The following is a 22,017-nucleotide window of genomic DNA, read 5'->3' as shown; positions in this document are numbered from 1 at the left end:
TGGCTCCAGGTGTGTGTCGTCCTGAGGGTAAGGCAGGGGCTTGGTGGCTCTCTGTGCTGCCATGGCATGGGTTTGTGGGGCTCCAGAGTTGTTGGTCTCTCTGGGGTCTGAGTAAAGTAGACCCAGGTGGAGGCCTCAGATCTATTCAAGGAATATCAAACAAATACAGAAAACAGAACTTTATTCCAAGGACCAGAGATTATTTAAAATTATTTACACTCATTGAAAATCATGTGGAGGGGCCAGCTGAGAGAAAAGCCCCTTCTGTACAGCCACCGGGGGCCTGAGATGTTCACAAAGTGTGGGCCCGGTCACCCTTGGCCATGTTGCCCTGCGACCAGGGGGCTCTGGAGGGCACATCTCGGACCCAGAGCAGTCTTTGTCACTGAGCCTGCCTCCTGTGACAAGGCCTAGCAGAACCTACCCAGGAGACTGGCAGAAGAGGGAGGAACATGATTACAAGGGGAAGCAAGTCTGTAGGGTGTGAGGGCAGGACTGGGCAGCTCCTAGCTCCACACGTCCAGAGAGTAGCGGCCCTTAGTCATCAGCTTCTTGATGTAGTCCACAGCCTGGGCATGCTCCATGGACCCCAGCTCAGCCACGATGTCGTAGAACGTGTTCTGCACATCTCTCGCCATGTTCCGTGCATCCCTGCGGGGAGGAAAGAGGTGGCACTGGGAGCGGAGCAAAGGGCCCCAGCATGGGCAGGCAGGGCCTCACCCCTCCCACTCCTCTGCCCTCACTTACCCACAGACATAGATGTGGGCACCCCCGTCATGGATCAGCTTCCACAGGTGCTCCTTGTCTCTCTTTAGTAAGTGCTGGACGTAGACCTGAAGCCAGAGAGTGGTGCCCGTGAGAAGGCCAATCTGGCAGCCCTCCACCCCGCCACAGCAGCCTGGCCTGGCCTCACCTTTTGGGGCTGCTCCCGGGAGAAGGCCACGTTGAGCTGGGTGAGGGAGCCTTCCTTGTGGAACTGGGCCAGCTCCTCGCGGTACAGGTAGTCCTCATCAGAGCGGCGGCAGCCGTAGTAGAGCAGCGTTTCCCCCACCTCCTTGCCTGCGGCGGGGATCAGCCGGGGTGAGTGTGGAACCCCCCATCCCATCCCTGCCCCTCGCTTGGGCCCATGAACTTACCCTGATGCTGCAGCCAGGCTCGCTCCTGGATGAAGCCTATGAAGGGGGCAACCCCGGTGCCAGGCCCCACCATGATGACAGGTGTGGTGGGCTTGAAGGGCAGGCGGAACTGGGACTTTCGAACAAACATGGGCACCAGAGCCCGTCGGCCATTCTCCTTGGTGGGCTCCTTGGCCCGCAGCCAGCTGGTGGCCACGCCCTTGTTGATGCGGCCAGACTTGGTTTCATATTCCACAGCTACGGCACAGATGTGCACAGAGTTGGGGTGGACCTGGGGGGGTTGGCGGAGGCAGGAGTGAGCTCAGCAGCCGTGCCCTAGCTAGTCCCCTTCACTGTCACCTGAACCGCTTCAGCACAGGGTTCCTACTCAGGGCCTCTCCATACCCTTTGTAGTCCCCAAACTTCAAAAGTCCCTTAACAGCATCTTTCCTAACTGGCTGTTGGCACTGGGGCTATAAGCAGTGTGCAATCTTATAGCCCAGCCTACTGGATATACAGTCAGGGGAATCTTGAATGAAATGCCACAGATATTTGGGACAGAGCTGGGGCAGTGCTCAGGGCTCCCATGCACCTCAGAAAAGCCAAGGCTATGCTTTCTGTAAGTGAGCCAGACCTCTCCCCACCTTGGAGGACGAAGCGATGGAGTAATAGCGGGCCTGCAGCCGAGGCAGCAGCTCACACAGGTGGTCGATGGGGGGCCGTAGGGACGGGTAGTCCTGCAGGATGGCCAGGATGTGCCTCCGAGCTTCTACCACCCAGCTCAGGTACAGCTCCTGGGGAGGACGGAATGCAGGGTGAAACATGGGTAAGGATGCAGTGGCCCAGTGGACCTGGCTGAAGCTGGGCCCAAGCCACTTGGAGATTAGCTGATGGGGTGGCTGAGGGTAGGGGATGGGTGCAGCGCAGGGGTGAGGCGGTGGTGATCTGAGTGGGCAGTGTGGCAGGCTTACCTTGCCCTCGCCTGAGGAGGAGGCCATCTTGCGCAGGTGTTCCTGCTCTGAGGGCTCCGAGGCATACTGAGCCAGCTCGTAGAGTATGTTGGTGCGTGGTGGGTTGGTGATGTCCAGGTAGTAAGTGAGGGCGGTGCGGTAGGAGGTGGGACAGGGAAATGGGTGCTTCTTGTTGGATTCCTCTGAATGGGAAGAGAAGGCAGGATTTGGGGTAAGTGGGGTGCCATGGGATGGGGGTGGGGGAAGCTGCAGGCTGCTCTGTAGGAGCAAGGCCAGCTCTCTGCAGTGTTTCCTTGGTCCTGGGGCAAAGCCTCAAGCTTTCAGATAGCCTTAAGCTTCAGAAGTGGGACCTTGCTGGAGGAGGCCTGGTGTTCACTGTCCGCACTCCAGGAACATCTGAGTCCCTGCAGGTACCCTTTGCTTGCCGAGAGCAGCTCAGAGAGGGCTGTGGAGCCAGAGCTGCCCCAGGCTCATGACCATGAAATGCAAATACTGGGGCTTTCAGTTGTGATGACAGGGCCATCTCCAGGTTACTTTTTATGCTTGGACACCTAGAGATCTACACACAGGACACACGTGCAGTGTCCTGTATGCTCCAGGTGCAGCCATTGGCATAGGCCCCACCACCAGCCCCTGCCACTGCCTTCTATTGGCACCAGTCAACGAGCCGGCTTTATTGACCTCCTCCCCTCAGTCAGGCTAGAGCAGGGCGCAGAGCACGGCCCAGTCCAGGACCCAGTCTGGGAGCAGCCAACAAAGAGCTCCACCTCTACAGGCATAACTGTGGGGGCTGTTTATGCCTGTGGACAGATGAGTCTCTGTAGAGAGAGGGCATGGCCCAGGATGGGCTCAGCATTTAGAGGTCTGGGTCTATTTTTTGGAGGGGTTTAAACTTTTTACTGAAGTATGACCTACAAGTACGGCCTATGTATATAGTTGATGAATTTTCACAAACTGAACATCTTAGTGTATTTCGCACCCAGATCAAAAAGAGGGCATTCCCAGCACCCCCAGAGCCCTCTGTGCCGAGCCCCAAAACAGGGATCAGGCCTCACACTACAGGGCAGGGTGTGTGAACACATCTTTTCTAAAGCTGTACATCCTTGGGGAGTTCTGAGCCTCTGCACTTCTCTCTGAGCAGCTTTTAGTAGTAAAGGGCCCCCGGCAAGGTTCAGATTCTCCTGGGGGAAGAGTGAACACCACAGCCTCCTCCAGCAAGGTCCCGCCTCTGATGGTACAAAGGACATGCTCCACAGAATGACAGACAGCCCCAAGTTCGCATTCGCTGTGCCTCCACTGCTGGCATGATGAATTCTGATGTGAATCAGCCCCCTTTCATGCTTTTTCTCCCAAAGGCCTCTCTGGAGCTGGTGAGACGGAGTAGCCAAGCTAGGGTGACCAAGGACAAGAGAATGGGGCAATGCCAGGTGGAGCTGGGCTGCCCCATGGGGTCTTAGGAAAACTCTGCACCAGATTCAGCGCCTCTTGCACTTTAAGTACACTGAATTGGCCTGGAGGGCTGTTAGGGTTGCTGACTCTGGTCCCCGAGTTCACAGGTGAGGAGATGCAGGCCCTGGAGTAGGGAGAGGGCAGTCTCAGGCCCTCAGTGGTGGAGCCAGGCCTGGGGACCAGGGCCCTGACCTGCAGTCCCTGCAGGCAGCTGGGATCGGCTCCGTCTCCAGGTACCTCTCCCTCCCTCAGGGGACCGTGCCACTGAGGGGATGGAGGGAACCCCAAGGCAGAGGGCCAGACCCTTCAGCTACTTTTGCCCCCTGCCTCCCAAGCTTGCTCCAGAACCTATAACTGTGGTGTCTTGGATGCAAGGGTCCTTTTGGGCACCGAGGCTTCAGGACTAAGCAGCTCAACCTACGGGCCTTGCCAAGGGGCCCATTCCTGCCAGCTGCCTCAGGCCCAGGTAGTCAGGGAGGGTGGCCTTGATTCCAGGACTCACCGTCGAGATTGTTCAGGGACATGACAACATCCAGGTCAACACCCAGGATCTCACCAAGCTGGTTGACAAGGGCAGAGTCATTGGCCGGGTAAACGGCCACATGGTCACCAGATTCATACCTAGGGGGAGATGTGAGGGTCAAGAGGAGGGTGGAAGGTATCTTTGCACCCGGGTTAGGAGGCCCCGAGTGAAGGTGTGGGGGAGGGGGTGGCAGCAGCTGGTACCTGATTTTGGAATCTGAGATGTCTAATTCCAGGTGCATGAGGTGTCGCTCAGTTCCCTGGTTTAGCTTCCGGTTGGTGGTGACTGCAGCCAAGAATGGATTCTTGGCATCGAAGGGGCTGGGTGGGGAGGAGAGCAGCTCAGTGATTGGCTAGGTCTTCAATGTGAATCTCCCCGCCCCCAATCTGTTTTCACAGAACACAGGGAATCTCGGACTGGCCTCCAAGGGCCACAGAGAAACCTAATTATATAAAGGGTTCTCCCAGACCAATCCTAGGCAGTGCTCCTGATGACCCCACAAAGTGGGCAGAGCTGTGTTATCAGTGTTTCCATTTATAGATATGGAAACTGAGGCTGGCCCCTAAAAACCTGGGAGACCCTCCATATTCTATACCCACTGGTGAGCTGATTGCAAAGGAGGACTAGGCCCTTAAGATGGCTCCCAAGAGAGAAGGTGCCTGGTTCCCGAGTGACTATGTGGAGCAGAGCTCCTTCACCCCACCTGCCCTGGACAGCAACATAAACAGGAGATGAACTTTTACTCTGTAAAGTCACTGAAATGTTGGGGCTTCCTGCTACAGTAGGACTCCAGCAGGACTAATGAAAGCAGGGCTGCCGGTCTTGAATCCCGGCAGTAAAAGGAGAACTTTCCTAGGTGGCTCCATCAGGAGTTTGAGCAGCACCCAGGGGTAAGGCAAGACAGGGGCCCAGGAGAGGAACACTGTGTGTTTAGACAAAAAAAATCCAAATATTGAGGCAGAATTTTAGAAAGTGTACCCTCTTTTGCCAAAGTTCAACCTAGACCCATAGCTGAACTTGCTACGTCCTGGTCCAGAAACTGGGATGCATCCCCCATCCCAGGATATTTACAGACCAAAATGTCAGCAAATTAAGTACAAACCGAGCAAGTGCCAGTCTTTCAGAGGTTGTGCCCTGGACGGAAGGACCTCTGGGTAGGGAGGGGTTCTGAGGGCCCTAAGCACAGAGCAGCCTCTCATCTCTCTGCTCTGGAGCTCGAGTGCTCGGGTAAAGTGGAGATGAAAACATGAGTACCCCACCCATGCCCACTCCTGGACAAGGGTGGATAAGGATGCCCCATGGGATGGGGTCTGTGGGGATACACAGGACTACCAGTTGTCTGCCATCCCCAGACACCTGAGACAGGTGCACCAAGGGCCTCAGGGCCTGTCCCCCAACCATGCTCTCCACTCACGGTTTCTGGTTCTCGTAGCTCTTCAGGCGGCCCATCTCACCCACATACACCTTGGCCGCATCTATGTCTGTGTGGACCACAAGCTCATACTGGCGAATGCTGGAAAGGGGAGACTGAAGGTGAGGCCGGGGGCTGGCGGGGGACTAGGTCAGTCCCGAGAGGAAAGAAGCCAAGTCAGGGAGTGAAACTGGCAGGAGACAGTGCATGAGTGTCCAGATAGGACATACGGGGCAGGAGGGAGCCTACACAGAGCTGAGGGACGGGTTGGGCAGCCTGGGGTTCAGCAGGCTTCCAGGTGGTTCTGTGAAAAGGTAAGGAAAGTTCATGACTTCAGGCAAAGCCCAAGTGCCTTAGCCTGAGACCTGGGACCTGGGACCTGGGACCCTCCCGCATCAGAATGAGTTTTCACCGGCATCTCTCTCTCTCACACCCCCAATGCCATTCCACCAGGCATGGTCTCCCACCTCAGAAGGCACTCACCCACAGCCCCCCGCCCACTCTGTGGGCACACACTCACCTGGACTCCTCTCCAGTGGCTTCCACCCCAAAGTGCTCACAGACAGCTGGCCAGAACTGCTCTCGCCACGTGATAAAATCCTCCTCCAAGCTGGGGAGAGGAGACAATGAGACCCTGGCAGCGGTCCCCAACCTTTTCAGCACCAGGGACCAGTGCTTCTATGAGAATCAAATGCCTGATGATCTGAGGTGGAGCTGAGGTGGTGATGCTAGCGCTGGGGAGCGGCTGCAAATACAGATGAAGCTTCGCTTGCTCACCCACTGTTCACCTCCTGCTCTGCGGCCTGGTTCTTAAAGGCCATGGACCGGTACCAGTCCGCAGCCCAGGGGTTAGGGACCCCTGCTGTAATGGGCTAGCTTACCCAACTGCCTGGGTACCAGCTGGGGTGCCAGGCTAGCTTGGACCCTCTCCCCAGCACCCACAAGAGCTTGAGGGCTCATTTCATGCATGCCCACCCAGTGATGTAACCCAAGGTATCAGAAAGTGTCTAGAATGTCTACACTAGCCATGGGTGGCTTTTACTTGAGTTGGGCAAATCAAGAGGATGGGGAAAAGCAAAGGCGGTTCACAAAATAGAGGCTGGGGAGTGGGTAGGGTGACTTCCTTCCCTTGTGTTATGGAATTTCAGCACACACTATGGCTTTGCACTTCCCTCATGTGCCTCAGCCCACTCCTAACCCTGAGGGGCTCCTGATACGTGACAGCTGGGGCAGGGTTTCCATGGAGGGTCCCAGCATGCAGGACACTCACTTTCCATCATCATCGCCCAACCCCAGCTCAAAGATCCGCTGGGCACCAAGCTGCTCCAGACGCTTGTCCACATACTTGCCCATGGCATTGAAGTGCTCATAGGTCTTATTCCCAAGGCCAAAAACCTGTAAAGACAGGAGTGGGTCTGAGGCCTAGCCTGCAGTCGGGGTGAGTTTCCATGCAGTGCTGGCCAAGCCGCTAGGCAGCACTGTGAGGTGGGCCACCTTTGGCTTCTGGAAGTGGCTTTGTTTGGTGCCTTACAGCCCAGAGTCCCATCCACAACCAGCCTTTAAAAGCCTCAAACCTGGGCGGCCAGCAGGGGCAATTCGCCCTCTCCACCCGGCTCTCCTTGCTCAGCTGAATCTTGGTCATCCCGCCACAAACCTTTCCTGCCTTTAGTCTCCAGCAACAAATGCCCCGTGGAGCAAAGTAGGGCTGGGGACATGGGAGGAGAAGCTCTCTTAGTTCTGGGGCTCAGGGTGGAAGAGGGGGTTGTCCCATAAGCAGCCTTCCCTAGGGCTCCCTGTCACGAGCTCCCCACCAGACCCCCATGTCCTGACACCTCAGCCTGCCCTGGCAGATCAGAATGAGTTAAGACCTGGAGAATTTCCTCTTGGACAAAGGGGTCCAGAGGCCCAGGTGAGGCGCTGCAGACTGTGACCTGGGAGTCCAAAGGGAGTCAGTGGAAGAAGACAGGGAGACTCACCGCATACTTAACTCCAGAGAGGTCCACATCTGTCTCCTGGAGCCAGTCATAGAAGTCTTGAGCATTGTCCGTGGGGTCCCCCTCGCCATAGGTGGCCATGCAGAACAATGCCAATGAGTTCTCTATCTCTGGCAGGCTGCCAAGGTCAGCCTGGAGAGACAAGGGCAGGGCCCAGGCCCAGCAACCATGACTCAGCCTGCTCTAGGTCAGGTCTGACGGGGTACAGACAAGCAAGTCCAGGGTTCAAGTGGAGGGGAGTGCATTTAAAGATGTTGACAGGTACAAACTGACAGGGTTCTATTCCACAAGCTGCCTCTCAGAATGTGGTTCCCTGTGCATCCGCCCTGGCCTACCACAGGTGAACCTCATTGTCCTACAAGGTCCCTGGAGCACAACAGGGCCTAGGCTCTCACTAACTCCTAGCCAACTGTTCACCAACTCAAAACTCATGTCTGGAGACAGATAGGTAGTAGTGCCTGTCCCCAAGACGGAAGGCAGGGGGTGAGAGAGGTGGAGGGACGGTTTGGTTTGGGAGATGAAGTGGCACATGCAGGAAGCAGCTGGTGCCCAGGAGAGTGTGGTTCTGAGGGAGAGAACATTCATCGTGTTGTTGGAACTGCAGGAACAGACAGGCAATGACTGGCAATGACCCCATGTGGAGAAGCAGGAAGGCACATTCCTGGGGGCTTCTTCCCAAGACTAGCTGTTCCCTGCCAGCTTCCTACCCTCCTGGGTGCCCCTTCCATGTCCACTGCTTCTACCTGGGGCAGGTGGCCTGGCTGCCATTAGTTCTTCTGACGCTCCAGAGAGCTGCAACCGCGCAAGGAGAAGAACAGGATGAGGGGGCCAATCCAGGAGGCGAATTAGCAAGGTGAGCCTCTCCCACAACCCTCAGAGACAGGCAGGCTGGGGAGAGGGCGCAGCTGGGGCCAGACGTCTGGACTGAGTCTCGCATAGTCCTGTGGTGGCCCGATAGAGTGATAGAAGAAGTGGGAGGGATCCTGCAGCCCCAAAGTGGGGGCATGGCTGGCCTTTTCCAATTCTCACGTTCACTCTTCCCTCAGGCCCTGTCTCAGCTCCTGCTCTGGCCCAGACACAGGAGTTTACGGCCTCATTTCAAAGTCCAGAGGAAGGGTTCCCAGAGATGGCCCATCCAACGCCCTCATCCCTCATCTGTAGAGGAGGCAAGGAAGGCCTCAGGGGCAGAGGCTGGCTCAGGGTCACATGGGCAGTCAGAGCAGAGTGAGATTAGAGCCAGATTCCTCCACTCCTCAGTCCAGCTTCCCTGCAGCTGCAGTTTGGGTGGGGGTGGGGGAGAGATGGGAAATAGTTTCTCTCTTGACCTGAGACCCTTTCATTTTTAAGGCCACATCCAATCCACTTCTGCTAGCACCTACCCAGCACTTGTAAAGTCCATGAAGGCTGAGCATGAGCAGTGCTGGGAGCTCATGCTTCACACCTGGGCCAGGTGTTCTTAATGTCCTTAAAACCGGGGCCACCTGGCTGCTAGTACAAATGACAGGAGATATCTATTCTTGTCTGTCCCTTTGACTAACTCTGCCCTTTAAGCAACACTATGATCCAGGGAAACTTTCCTTAATGCTTTTGGAAGGGCTGGGAGGAAGGGCTGGGGTGTGGTGAGAGCTCACCAAGTCATACTCCTCGGGGTCTGCTGACATGCTCCGCATCCCGTAGCGGTGGGCGTCCTTGGACAAGCGGTTGGCAAACTCCTCAGCGGTCCCCGTCTGGGAGCCATAGAACACGATGATGTTCCTGCCCTAGGGAAGGCCAGATACGTGGGGTCAGAGAAGGGCCAAGAGCCACAGGCTTCACCAGAGATTCTAGGTGACTACAGGGGCAGGCCAGGTAGGTGGGGCCCCTCAAGGACACTCTTTCCTTCCTGACATCTGAAAAAAAATAAACAATGTTCAGTAAAAAAAAAAAAAGGTGACTAAACAGTATATATAGTATAATCCAATTCTGTATACCCACGCCCTCATATATATGTATATGTTTTATTTATACACATGCATACACTAAAGAAAAAGACTAGCAAGAAATATACCAAGAGTCTCTAAATAGGAGATTATGGGTAGGTTTTTCTGGATGATTGCAAAAGTAATACACATTTATAAAAATCTAGACAACAGGGAAAGGTACCATATGGGTTGGCTCACATGCTCTTCATCCCACCCTCCTGCTGTGCTGTCTACAGCAGCTATTGAAAAGCCCCAACTCTATCCCTAGACTCCCCTGGAGCTAGCAATGCAGTAAATTAGGTCCAGCCAACTGGATGTTCTTTGCAAAAGGTGGAAGTGAGGCAAAGGCTACCTGCGTGTCTCTTTATGTAGAAATGAGGTTTCTCTGCAGTGGTACCCAGTGCCCCAAATCCCTTAGAGTGGTCCCTAATTTTTGGATCCAGCCCTGACACAGGTACAAAACACAAAATAAAATGTATGGATTACAGTGAGTTTAAAGTGTTCTCATACCTTTTGTATTTCCTGAATTTCTACAAATCATTTAAAAATCATTTAAGAAGGTATTTTAAATTAATCACTACAAAAACTACTTAATAAAAGAGAAAATACTTACGATATCAGATTAAGGGACTCTAACAGGATGTAAAATAGTAGCTAAATATTTACAGTAGCATCAAAATATATAAAGTACCTAGAAATAAACCTTATAAGAAATACACGAGAAGCTACTGAGTGATAATGGACTCAACTAAATGGAAAGGTACTCTGATTTTGGAGAGAACTCAACATACAAGATGTTATTTCTTCCTATTTCAATACAAAAATGTAACGTGATTCTAATAAAAAGTTTAAGAGCTCTTTTTTCCTCAACAAAGTGATCCTAAAAGTCCTGTAGAAAAATAAAAGACTCCATCCATAGAAATATTATTTGGCAATAGAAAGGACTAAAGAGCTGACACACGCTACAACGTGCATGAACGTTGAAGACATTATGCTAAGTGAAAGATGCCAACACAAAAGGCCATATATTATATAATGCCATTTACATGACATATCCAGAATAGGCAACTCTATAGAGACATAAAGTAGATAACAGTTGTTTAGGGCTGAGGGTGGGGAATTAGGGAGTGGGGAGTGACTGCTAATGGGTATCGGGCTTCTTTTTGGGATGATGAAATATTCTAAAATTGATCGTGGTGATGGTTTGCATAATTCTGTGAATATACTATAAAACATTAACGTGTATATTTTAAATGGGTGAATTGTATAGAATATGAAGTGTATCTTGATAAAACTGTTACCCAAAAATAAGTAGATACATATGAAATAATAGCCAGGAAAACTGAAAAACAGGAGTGATGGGAAGGGGGTAGGGCAGTGCCTAGGACAACCAGATATTAAAACAAGGTATAAAATCTCAATAATTAAAACAGTAAGATACTGTACATAAACAGGCAGCAAGATCAAAGTACTAGAATAAGAAAATATGGAAATACACCCCAAACCCCATGGGAATTATGTATATGATAAAACCAGTGGGAAAAAGATGGACTCTATTACATGGAACTTATAGACAGCCGTAGGAGAAAGTAGCGCTGGCTCCATCATACCTTACATCTTATGCCAGGATAAATTCCCAATAGATTGAATTTTAAATATGAAAAATGAAACCATAAAAGTACTAGAAGAAAACATGAAAGAATTCTTTTATCTCCTCAGAATGAGGAAGGCCTTTCAAATGAGCAACTCGAAGTCCAGAAGTCATAGCAAGAAGAATGAAGTGGACTATGTAACTTTTACATGGCAAAACAAACACACATAAACCAAGTCAAAACAATTAACTGGGAAAAATATTTTAACTTATATTGCAGACAAGAGGTCAATCTCCTTAATAGTTTTAAGGAGTTCCTCAAGAAAGATCAATCTCAACAGTAAATGGGCAAAACGTTTGAACAGAGAATCTATTAAAAAAAAAGAAAGAAAATAAATGGCATCACAACATATGAAAATCTGCTTAACCTCATTCATAAGAAAAATGCAAATTAGAACTACACAGAGATATCATTTTTTTAACCTAGATAACTGGCAACCCCCTAAACTTTGGTAATGAACTGTTGGCAAGGCTGTGAGGAACAGGTTTTCTCACACATTGCTAATGAGAGTGTCCCGCTGTGACCCCTATTGGGGGCAATTTGGCAGCTTTCATCACAATTACAAATGCATGTACCTTTCAATCCAATAATTCCACTTCTGGAAATTTGCAAAATTTGTATTTGCAAAAGTGCAAAATGATCTACATAGTCACAGCAGCATTGTTTGTAAGAGCTTAAGATTAGAAATATTCCCCTCATCAACAGGGCAGTGCTTAAACAAATACAGTACTTATGGTTACATAGTGGAATCATTGTACGGCCATAATAAAGAAAGAGGAAGGTCTTTTTAAAAAAGGCACAGTCTATAACTGTATGCAATAGGCCGCTTTTTGTATTTCAAAAACGTGTAAAATAAGTCTCTGTGTTTTTTGTACGGGCACCAAGAAGCTCTAGAAGGATTCATACAATCCTAAGAACACTGGGGCTGAGTGGCAGGGACAGAAGACAGGCTTTCCACTGAAGAGTTCACGTTCTGGATTTTCACCAAGTGAATGTAGTACCTTTTCATAAAATTAAATACTTAAATAAACAAAAACAACAAGGGATAAAACTGGAGTTGTGCCATGACCACAGCTCTGTGAGGTTTAGATATGCTTGTGGACAGAGCCTGGACTGGGAGAAAGGAGACAGGACAGCATCCTGAGTTAGAGGGACGGTCTATTTTTATAGTTTGGTTTGTTCAAAAACACAGTAAACTCTCCCAGCAACAGCAGAGCAACGTTGGGGCTTTGGTTAGACGAGAATGTACACACAAGAGAGCCAGGCCTGCGTTCCCACCCGCCCTCTCCTGTCCAGTGCAGCTGACCTTCTGCTGGACCCTGTAAGCATCCACCAGGCCAAGACTCATTGGGAAGAGTACAGACGTAGTGAAAACTCACCGTCTTCTTCATCTTTTCCACGAAGCTGCTGTCTTTGACAGATAAGTTCCTGAAAAACAAAAGTGTCTGATGGGCATGGGATGCACGTAGCAGCATCGAGGGGCATTCCAGCTCCACCCTGTGCCACTCCCCAGTGACCACACCAGCAGCTGCCTGTGGTCCAGCGCCGGGCTGCCAGGCCTCATCCCCGTTCCCCAATAGTGAATTCGAAGTGTCTCGAGACACCAACACCTGGCCAAGCCAGGACCCCCGCCCCAGATAAATGAGAACAAAATAGTCAAGGACTTCACTTCCCCATCCCTCAGCAACCCTGGCCAGTGGTTCCCATGGCCTTGTCTCACCTCCAACCCCTGCCTCACACAGCACACAGGAGTCTCCTAACTACGGGTTTGATCATTCTACTGCCTGCCCCACTCTCAAACCCTTAATGGCTTCCATGACCCAGAGGATAGGGGTATGCAAATGCCTTCAGATTCTGTCCCCAGCTTCGCCTGACTCTTCCCTCCACACACCATTCTCTCCATCATGGCCCTCAGAATTCTGTCCAGCCATCACTTCCACCCAGAATATCTTCAATCCACTTCTTCACCCACAGACTTCTGCTCCACCCCACGGCCCAGCCCACGTGCCAACTTCCCTGAGATTTCCCCCACCCATTCTCTGCAGTGAAGCCACATTTCATTGTTCCCTTCTCTACCATCCTGGCACTTTCTAGAGCCCTGAACTGGGCCCCGTCCCCTCCAGAGAGCAGCACTGCTGCTGGTCTCATCGCAGCCTCAGGATCCTCTGTCCACTCTCTGCCTCCCAGCTGCCAGCCTCCTGCCCCTCTCCCTGTCTATTTCCCATCCTTTTCCTTCTCTCTTTCCTTGTCCCAGGCCGGCAGGGCCAACTAAAGAAGCCAAGTGAGCCTCTTCAGGGACTTTCAGGCCTAAAGCAGCAAGGTGGGAAAAACAGGAGAAGATATTTGCAACAACATCTGACAAAGGACTTGGGTCTAGAGTATAAGAAATCGTGACAAATCAGAGAAAGATACGTAATCCAACACAAAAATTGTCAAAAGACTTGAACAGGCAGTTTCTTAAAGAGACTATCTAAATGGCCAAAAAACATATGAAAAGGTAGTTGACATTATTAGTTATCAGAGAAACAGAAGTTAAAACCACAGCGAGAGCTATTATTCACACATCGGAATGGCTAAAACTAAAGACGGACGATGTCATGTCCAGGCGAAGCTGTGGAGGAACTAGAATTCCCACACACTGTTGCGAGGAGGGCAATACAGCACATCTACTTTGAAAGGCTGGTGGCAGTATCGCCTCACAGCACATCCGTACCCGCGCACAGAAGACATACCAGGAAAGTTCACGGCAGCATTAGACATGTGTGCTCCCCAGAGGGAACAACCCTGTCGTCCATCAGCAGAAGATTAGAGAAACTGTGGTGTGTTCATACACCAGAACATTCTCCACTGCAGCAATGAAAAAGATGATCACCACACACACTAACATGAATGAGCTCACAAATGTGACGCTGAGTGAAAGAAGCCAGGTAGAAAAGAGTACATATATATGACTTCATTATAGAAAGTCCCAAACAGACAGAACTAATGTGTGGGGACAGGAGTCAGGACAGTGGGCAAGGGACAGCAGGAAGGCTCCTGGGGAGCTGGTAATGATCTGCTCTTTGATCTGGGTGTTAATATGGCGAGAATCATCCATCTATATGTACTTTTCCACAGATACAATATTTCAGTAAAAAGTTTATAATTTTACAATTTGCTTCCAAAACCCATTTTCTCCCACTACCAAGACTGTCGGGCAGGCTTGGGAGGCAATGAGGTGCAGGTGGCCGGGCAGGGGCTATGGAGTCAGGCAGACTTCCTCGCCTGCAGCTGAGTGAATTTGAACCAGGATCTCATTGCTCTTCAACTAGATAATGGGGATAACAAATTCTACTTCAGAGGTTTTTGCAAAAATCGAACAAAGAAAAAGGATATAAATGACCTAGCAGAACATCTAGCACAAGGCAGGCTCCATAACTGGTGGCTGTCACTGGTACCAGCCACTCACTCACCTGGTAACCTCCCGTCAGACCTCAGCCAACAGCAGGGTCTCTCTCTGGGTGGCCACCAAATCCTCGCACAGAAGCTTGTGGCACAGAGTGGCAGCAGGTGTGTGTAGGCAGGTGCTGAGTATTTCCACAGTTTTTCAAAAGTTAGCTGAAGGCTGGCCTCCTCTACACTCGTGCCTTTTACTTACTTAGCCGAGATTATCCCAATTTCCAATTTGGATAAGTCCAGTCAAGGTGCTGTGTTCTTCATGAAACATGGATGGGCCATGGATGGGATCAGACCAGACAGAAAGGGACTCGATAAGGTATGAAGGAGCCCAAAGTAGGCTGTGTCTGGGGTGGGTGGGATGGGATCAGAAGGGGATGGGCCCAGCCTTGGGGAGGGTGCAGAGCCTCCATCTTTCCTCTCCCCTACAGGGGCTCCCCCACTGGTTCCCTTCAGCCTGCCAGCCAGGGGTCCGCACGGGGTCAGAAAGGCTGGCCAGCGAGCAAGGATGCAGCTGGAGATGGCCAGGCACTTCAGGATCTGGGGGTGACATGTTGGAGATGTGGGGTCTCAGGAAGGTAACATGAGATCACATCCAGAAAGCCCCTGCCACAAAGCAGGCCCATCTCCACCCCAATACAGGGGGAACTGAATGCCCATCTTACAGACGAGTTGACAGAGGCCCAATGACAGCATTGTGCCTCGTTCCCTGGCCAGTAAGTGGCCACACAAGGACTAAACCCAGCCTGACTCCAAGGTCTATGCTCTTCCCCTTCCATCTTCCCACACATGAGAAAGTGTACTGAAGAGTGGAGTGTACACACGCGCGCACACACACTCAGCACGACTGCATAAAAGTGATGTCCCTCCAGGCTAGAGGCCTGGAGTCCGAAGAAAAACTTACGTCAGTGAAGGTTTCTTTTAAGAATGCCTCTGCAAAGCTGCTTAGACATGTAATTTTGTAAATATAAAGACAGAAGTTTCACATTTAAGTCCCCACTGGGCTTTTCACTAGGTTAATAGGTCCAGGACTATTATGATCTACTAACCTATTTTAGTATGAAATAGCAGGCTATTTTCAGGGCCTTAGTGTTAAATAATGCTGCATGTGGGGCTCCATGGGAGGCAATGCCCGGTGCCCGACTCGGCCACTCCAGCTTCTCTTCTCTGTCTGGGAGGCCATGTGAGTGCAGCAGGCCCTTGAGGAGCAGGAGGGAGGGAGTCGGGGACATCTTCCCCGGCTTTCCCGTCCAGCAATGGCCTATCCTCATAGGAACCCGGAGAGGCCCTCCCCCTGACTCCACCTTACCCCAGCATCCCAACATGAGTGGGGCCAGGGCAAGAGCACAAATGGAGACCCTAAGGCCTGCTCCCATTCTCTTCCAACTCCCAGCTCCAACCCACACTCCAAAGGGGTCTTGTTTCTGGACATCTTGCCCACAAGTGCAACTTCTGTCCATGCCCAGCCACCAACAGCAACATCTTTACTATCCCTCTGGTTTATATGCAGCCTAAACTAGAACATAAACGAGAATATTAAATGTCTGTCTGCACTAACAAGGCATGCTCACCAATACTCACTCTTAGATGAAACAAGGTGCAAAATGATGTGAATTCTACCACTGTGATCCTTTTGAATTCTGAGTCATAAGAATATATTACCTACTAAACATAATTCAAACATAAATTTAGGGGATGTGAAGCATAGCAGGAAATATAGTCAATAATAGTATAACCATGTATAATGCCAGGTGGGTACCAGACTAACTAGAGGGATCGTGTTGTCTATTATACGAATGTCTAACCACTATGCTATACACTTGAAACTAATACAAAATAATATTGAATGTCAATTGGAAAAAAAAGTAAATTTAAACTGATGGTTAAGAAAACTGTCAGCAATCTAGACAAATGTTCCTGAAGCATATTTTGAAAAAAAAAAAAAGCAGATAGAAAACTAAATGCAATTTCCATTTATATGAAATGCGCAGAACAGGCAAATCCACGGAGACAGGTAGATGAGTGGGGTTGGGGCGTGACTGCTTAATTGGGACACCATTTCTCTTTGGGGTGATGAAAATGTTTTGAAATAGTGAGGATGGTTGCACAACATTGTGACTATACTAAAAGCCACGAGACTGAACACTTTAAAACAGTTCAAATGGTGAATTTTAATGGGTATGAATTTTACCTCAATTAAAAAATAAAAACAAACTAAAGGAACTTGGTTGACACCTAAAAAAAGTGTTGTTTTTTTGGAATGTTCATTTATACGGAGTACTTCTTTCTCAGTTTCTCAACCACTGCCAATCACTGTGTATGGATGCACCACAGCAGAAGCTCTGATAGAAATTCTGGTAGAAACTGAGAATAACGATGCAGAGCCAGGTGAAAAACAAGCTACAGTTGTGTCACCAAGGTAATAAACACATCTTCCCTCACACGCGATCCCTCCCAGGGTATAATATATGACTGACAGGAGGACAACAAGAATCTGTGTCCTGACAGAGCAGAGTGCATATTATTAATTATTCATAGAAAAAGGAGCTGAAGAGAAATATACCAGCATCTTGAGAGAGAATATCGAAGGGTTAGAATAAAAGGTGAGATGGTTTCCATAATTTTCATAATTAGATGTACATATAGTTAAAAAAAGACGGGCAACTCAAATGTCTAAAAATAGGGGTGAGGCTACACAGGTTACAGCCGCATGACACATGTGGTTCCCTATTAACCAGGAGAGAGCAGATCGTTATCTATCTCTGTGGAAGGATGTTCTTGGTGTATTTAAGTGGAAAAGCAAGATACACAATAATATGGATGACATGATCCCATTTTATTTAAAAGGAAAGGAGAAAGATGAACACTGACATTTTAAGAGTTGTTCTCTCCCAGGGAAGCAATTATGAGTCTTCCCCCACCCCCTTTTTTGCTAATCTCTACTCTCAACTTCCCCACCCTTCTTTTCTACAATGAACATGTAATGCTTTTGTGAAAGAAAAATGAAAGTTACTTTTTATGTCAAATGTTGCATGTGGATACAGATTGATTTTGAAGGCTCCAATGCAGATAATTAGAATAGCTAAACCCCAGGTAGAGACCCATACCAGAGAAGATATTCTAGATAAGAGAACAGAGGTCACCAGTTTGGAGTATATCTCACAATACGGCCCAGCGCCATATCCCTCAACTCTACTTTACAAACGCTCTGGGCCACACTGACTACTCATAATTTCTCTTGGTTCCTCTATGCCTTTGGACTCACTGCTGTCTTTGCCTATAACATCCTTCCTCTGACTTTTTCCCACAAACCGCTGCCTATCCTTGAGACAGAAAGTATAATTTCCTCCTCAGACACTTTTCCCTGCTCCTCAAACAGTAAAATTATTTGTCACCATCTTTGATGTGTCTCCCACTTTCATCCAGGCACCTGACCTCAATCTGAGGTCTGGCTTTAATAATTCTGGGGGGAGCTATCAGGTATCTCTTTGCAACCAGCACATGCCTGGCACTCAGCATATGTTTTTTCAGCTTTTGGGGCAGTCAGTCCTGAGTCCTCTGGGTTGGCAAAGATGGTCTAAGAAAGCCTCTGGAGAGTTCCCCTACCTACCTGAGAGGGCCTGACATTAGCCAAAATGCCAACTCCTATCTCTTCTAAAAGGGCAGAGGCTTCCATAGAAGCTACGTCTCAAAGAAAGTGGATTTGAAGATTTGCTGAAGAAAGGGACAAGTGGTATCCCCACTGCCCAGTGCGTGCCAGGCTGCTGTCCATCTACAGGTGACGTGTGCCAGCTTGGGTGGGAAAGTCACCGTATCAGCACCACAGGCATGAGACCGAACAAGGCAGCCTCTACCTTCCAAGGGTCAATCACCAAGTTGAGGAAAGACAGGCCCTACGGAGAATCACGGAGGGATGGGAGGGGCCCCATATCAGGGGCAGAGACTTGGGTTCAAGTCCTGGTTCTGCCACCAAACGGGCCTGTGACAAGTTGTGGCTTCTCCAGGCCTCAGATTCTTCTGACTGAGAACACTGCAGCTTGGCCTCTGCCACTTCTCCCAGTGCCTTACACAGCACCTGGAACTTGGTTAACCCGCAGAGATAAAGAGGGTGTTCTCTAAAAGAACGAGGCTGTGTGGACACTGTGATTTCCAAGGCGCAGCAACACACAGTGGCCCATGCTAAGACCAAATGGTGGATCAGACAGCTGAGACCACAGAGCTTCAGAGCTTCACTATGGCTGGAGAAATCCGGAAAGTCCTCCCAGAAGAGCTTAGCTCTAGTCTCAGAGACAAAATGGCTCGAGAAAGAAAGCCATGGAATCAGCAGCCAAGGGGCTTCTGCATAAGGCCCACACAGCCGATGCAGATTTTGGTTCTGGCCCTGCCAGCTGGGGGTGCATGGGGAGAAGAGCTTCAGTGTGGCCTCCTGATGTACTTGCACAGGGAAGGAATTCCAGGCTGGTAGCGCTGGGAGTGGAGAGGGAAGCCCTCCAAGCAGGTCTGGCTGGGTACGTCAGGGGCTGGCAAGATGGCTAGCCCCGCCTGTCCCCAGCCCTGGTCCCTTTGTTAACTTTAATCCCTGGAGAAAGGAAGAACATTCCCACCCTTTCCCCCTCAACTCCAGGGATGGCTTCCAGAATTTCTGGGCATACCAACGTCCAGGAGGGGAAAATGGAAACCCAAAGGGACTGAGGAAGACCCCATGCAACTAGTCACTGCCCCAACATACACAGTTTACGGATGTTCCTACTAGTTACATCTGGTCTGCTGGGACGCAGCAGAGACCGTCTCCCCACTGCAAGGTGCTGCTGCTCAGCCCGCACAGGTCCACACCTGAGAGCCCCCAACTGGCTTTACCCTACCTAGAGCTTCACACTGGAATTTGCACTTGGGAACTGATCCTTAAATAGGCAGAGTCGGTGGCTGGGGCTTTCCTGATTTCTGGTCCAAATCCTGTCTTTTGGAAGCAGGGACATGCAGCCTGCAAACCCAGGACTGAAGGGGCCAGCAGTGCCCCTGCCCAACCAAGACCCCCAGGGAATGCCCTCAACTCTGCTGGTCAACTCTCAACGGCACCCTCTTCATACCTCCAGGGCTTCCCTGCCCAGAAAGAAGTTCCATCCATACTTGAGTACAAGTGTCCGGTGTCCCCCAGCCCGAGGGGCATCGACACAGTCTGCTGCCAGGGACACTGTCTAGAACTGACCTTCTTCGGGTGGGCTCGTCCCGAGGAGATGAGTACGTGCACCCCATGGTTTCTCACTCCCAACTCCGGGACTTAAGGAAGAAGGCAGGTTACAGCACTCCCCTGGCAACAGGCAGGGAGCCAGCAGCTAGGAAGCTGGGTTCTGTTCATCCTCTACACAGTGCTGGCAGGCCGGTGATCTCTGAAAGTGCTCCTAGATACTCCAAAGTCCTCTTGGAATCTTGGCTGAGCCCCTGCGTGCATCCGCCCCCAGGAGCCTGAGAACACTGCAACATCTGGCGGTTCCAGCAGGGAGGAACCGGGGCTCCAAGCTGAAACCTCCCGTGATCCCCTGCGTTTGGGCACACACCCCTCCTCCTTCAGTATGGACCGAGGGAAGGAGAAAACCTTCCCAACCTCAACTCGGGTCTCCTTGGAAACTGTTTATATCAGAGCCCTTTCTCTCCATATCCTCCCCCTTTCCTACTTGAAAAAAAAAATAAAAAGAAGTCATGGTGGCTGAATAAAGCTCTTCTAGACACTAGAAAGCAGTTATGCAGGTTGCTATGGCAGGGCCTCTCTCCATAAAGGAAGCTGCATTGAATCTACTGCCAGGGCGCCTCAGGATGATATTAAATTAGATCTGGTCCCCGTCTTCCTCCCTACAAAAGAACTGTGGGCAACAGAGCCTAAGACCTGGGAGCCTATCTCACCTGAGAGCATACAGGGTGCTGTGAAACCAGCACATCTCACCCTCCCATTGCACAGTGGGGGTACCGCCCAGTGAGGTGGTCACAGCATTCGCTGCTGAGATGCTTCATCTTAAGGAGCACCCCGTCAAAGAACCCAAGTACAGACAGCCCATCGCGAGAGGCTGCAGCTGGCCCAGGCTCCGAGCCCAGAGACCAGCGGCTCCATAATGGAGCGCAAAAGGTTCCAATTAGGGCCCGCCACTCCTAAATTGGGAGCAGGAGTCTCTCCGGTTCAGGCTTCAGAAGTCGACTGCAGCCTGCTGTGTGGAGAAGACAAAAGGGAGGGTGGACAAAAGCACTGAGTCACTTGGACAGAGATGAGCCAAGATGTCCCCATGTGATTCATTTTGTTTCCAGTTCCAGGCAACACTCAGAAGGATTTCTGAAAACTACAACTCAAGAATTTAATTTTCCGCACAGTGGAACTGATTTCTTCTGGGACTTTCCGCTACCTATAGTGACACATGAGACAGCTGCTTTTGAATGGCTCTCCCCAGAGCCCAGTGTGTGGCAGCAAGTTCTCCAACCCCCAGGGTAGCAGGCCCCAACTGTCAGAGAAGGGATGAGCGCTGAGACAGGGCACACGATGGCCACAGAGCTGTGGGGCAGGCTGGCTGGCACAAGACCAACGTTGACTTTGAGGCCTCTACCACGGGAAGATGGCTCCCCCAAGCGGGCCAGGATTTCTCTACCGTGGGCAACACAGTTTCAGAGCCTTGGGGCAGAAAGTTAATGGTTTGGAAGAGCTGCCTTTGCTGAAAACAAAGTGGTTCACCGGAGCTTAAATAAAAAACAGCATCTCTTTCCGCTGACAGGGCCAAGAACTGATGAAGAGCAGTGCAGAAGGGGCTTCCTGTGACGAGGGCCTACAGGAGGAAGGTTAAAGCAGGTGTGGGAGGTCACAAAAAGGAACAGGAACTACTAGTTACTGAGTGCCTACTGTATGCCAGCTAGTATTCAAGGAGAATGAGGCTCCGGTGTGAGCCGGCAACTCAACTCCAGACCTGTGAAAGTTCATGTCCGCTCCCGCTGAGCATGCTGTGCCCCTTTGTCCCACCCTCTCAGTCAAGGCACAGAAGGAAGTCCCAGGTGTGTCCCCAGGAATGTCGAGAAAGCACAGTCCACAGCCCTTCTCAGGGATCCTAGGTCCTTGTCATTTGGGGCGCTCTGGGGCTTGAGTGGGCTGCCATTTCCCTCCTATATCCCTCGCCCATGTAGCCTTCAACATGTATCCACGAACATGCAGACCAGGACCCCACAACCTGCCACAGCAGCCCTGGCCGCCTGCCCTCCCAACACCGCAGGGCGCTCTCTGGCCTTTCTCCTGAGCCCTAAAGACCACTGGGCAGTATCTGAGCCTGTCAGGTGTTAGGCGGGGCTATTGCTATCGTTCAGGAGAGAGCAGAGACTGAGGTCCAAGAAACTGTTCAGGGATATTCAGCCCATCAGTGACAGAAAAAGCCGCATCCTCTGACACTGGGATGACTTGGTTTTTGTCACAAAGTGACCCTGCCTTTGTGTGCAAAAGGAAAAGGGAAAGAAAACAGGGTGGCAGGGCGGACAACAACG

The 22,017-nt window shown here is 50.7% G+C and overlaps 1 protein-coding gene across 2 annotated transcripts in view; it reads right to left on the bottom strand.

Moving 5' to 3' along the window:
* Positions 1-164: 164 nt before the first annotated feature.
* The window catches only part of POR (cytochrome p450 oxidoreductase), a 58,758-nt gene continuing 36,905 nt past the window's right edge, over positions 165-22,017 (bottom strand). For both annotated transcript variants that reach the window (XM_039849328.1, XM_039849329.1), the window contains exons 3-16: positions 12,456-12,504; positions 9,095-9,223; positions 7,446-7,595; positions 6,740-6,864; positions 5,990-6,079; positions 5,473-5,571; positions 4,262-4,378; positions 4,038-4,156; positions 2,087-2,268; positions 1,760-1,909; positions 1,137-1,407; positions 914-1,059; positions 748-833; positions 165-651 (exon numbers count right to left, since the gene is read on the bottom strand). In XM_039849328.1, the coding sequence (XP_039705262.1) occupies positions 507-651; positions 748-833; positions 914-1,059; positions 1,137-1,407; positions 1,760-1,909; positions 2,087-2,268; positions 4,038-4,156; positions 4,262-4,378; positions 5,473-5,571; positions 5,990-6,079; positions 6,740-6,864; positions 7,446-7,595; positions 9,095-9,223; positions 12,456-12,504 (1,858 nt within the window). In that variant the 3' untranslated portion in view covers positions 165-506. The remainder of the gene's footprint in view (positions 652-747; positions 834-913; positions 1,060-1,136; positions 1,408-1,759; positions 1,910-2,086; positions 2,269-4,037; positions 4,157-4,261; positions 4,379-5,472; positions 5,572-5,989; positions 6,080-6,739; positions 6,865-7,445; positions 7,596-9,094; positions 9,224-12,455; positions 12,505-22,017) is intronic.

The sequence above is a fragment of the Pteropus medius genome, unplaced genomic scaffold (assembly GCF_902729225.1).
Source record: "Pteropus medius unplaced genomic scaffold, Ma_sr-lr_union100, whole genome shotgun sequence".
NCBI classification, from domain to species: domain Eukaryota; kingdom Metazoa; phylum Chordata; class Mammalia; order Chiroptera; family Pteropodidae; genus Pteropus; species Pteropus medius.
Note: the sequence above shows the minus strand (reverse complement) of the source record. Positions and strands in the feature narration are given on the sequence as shown.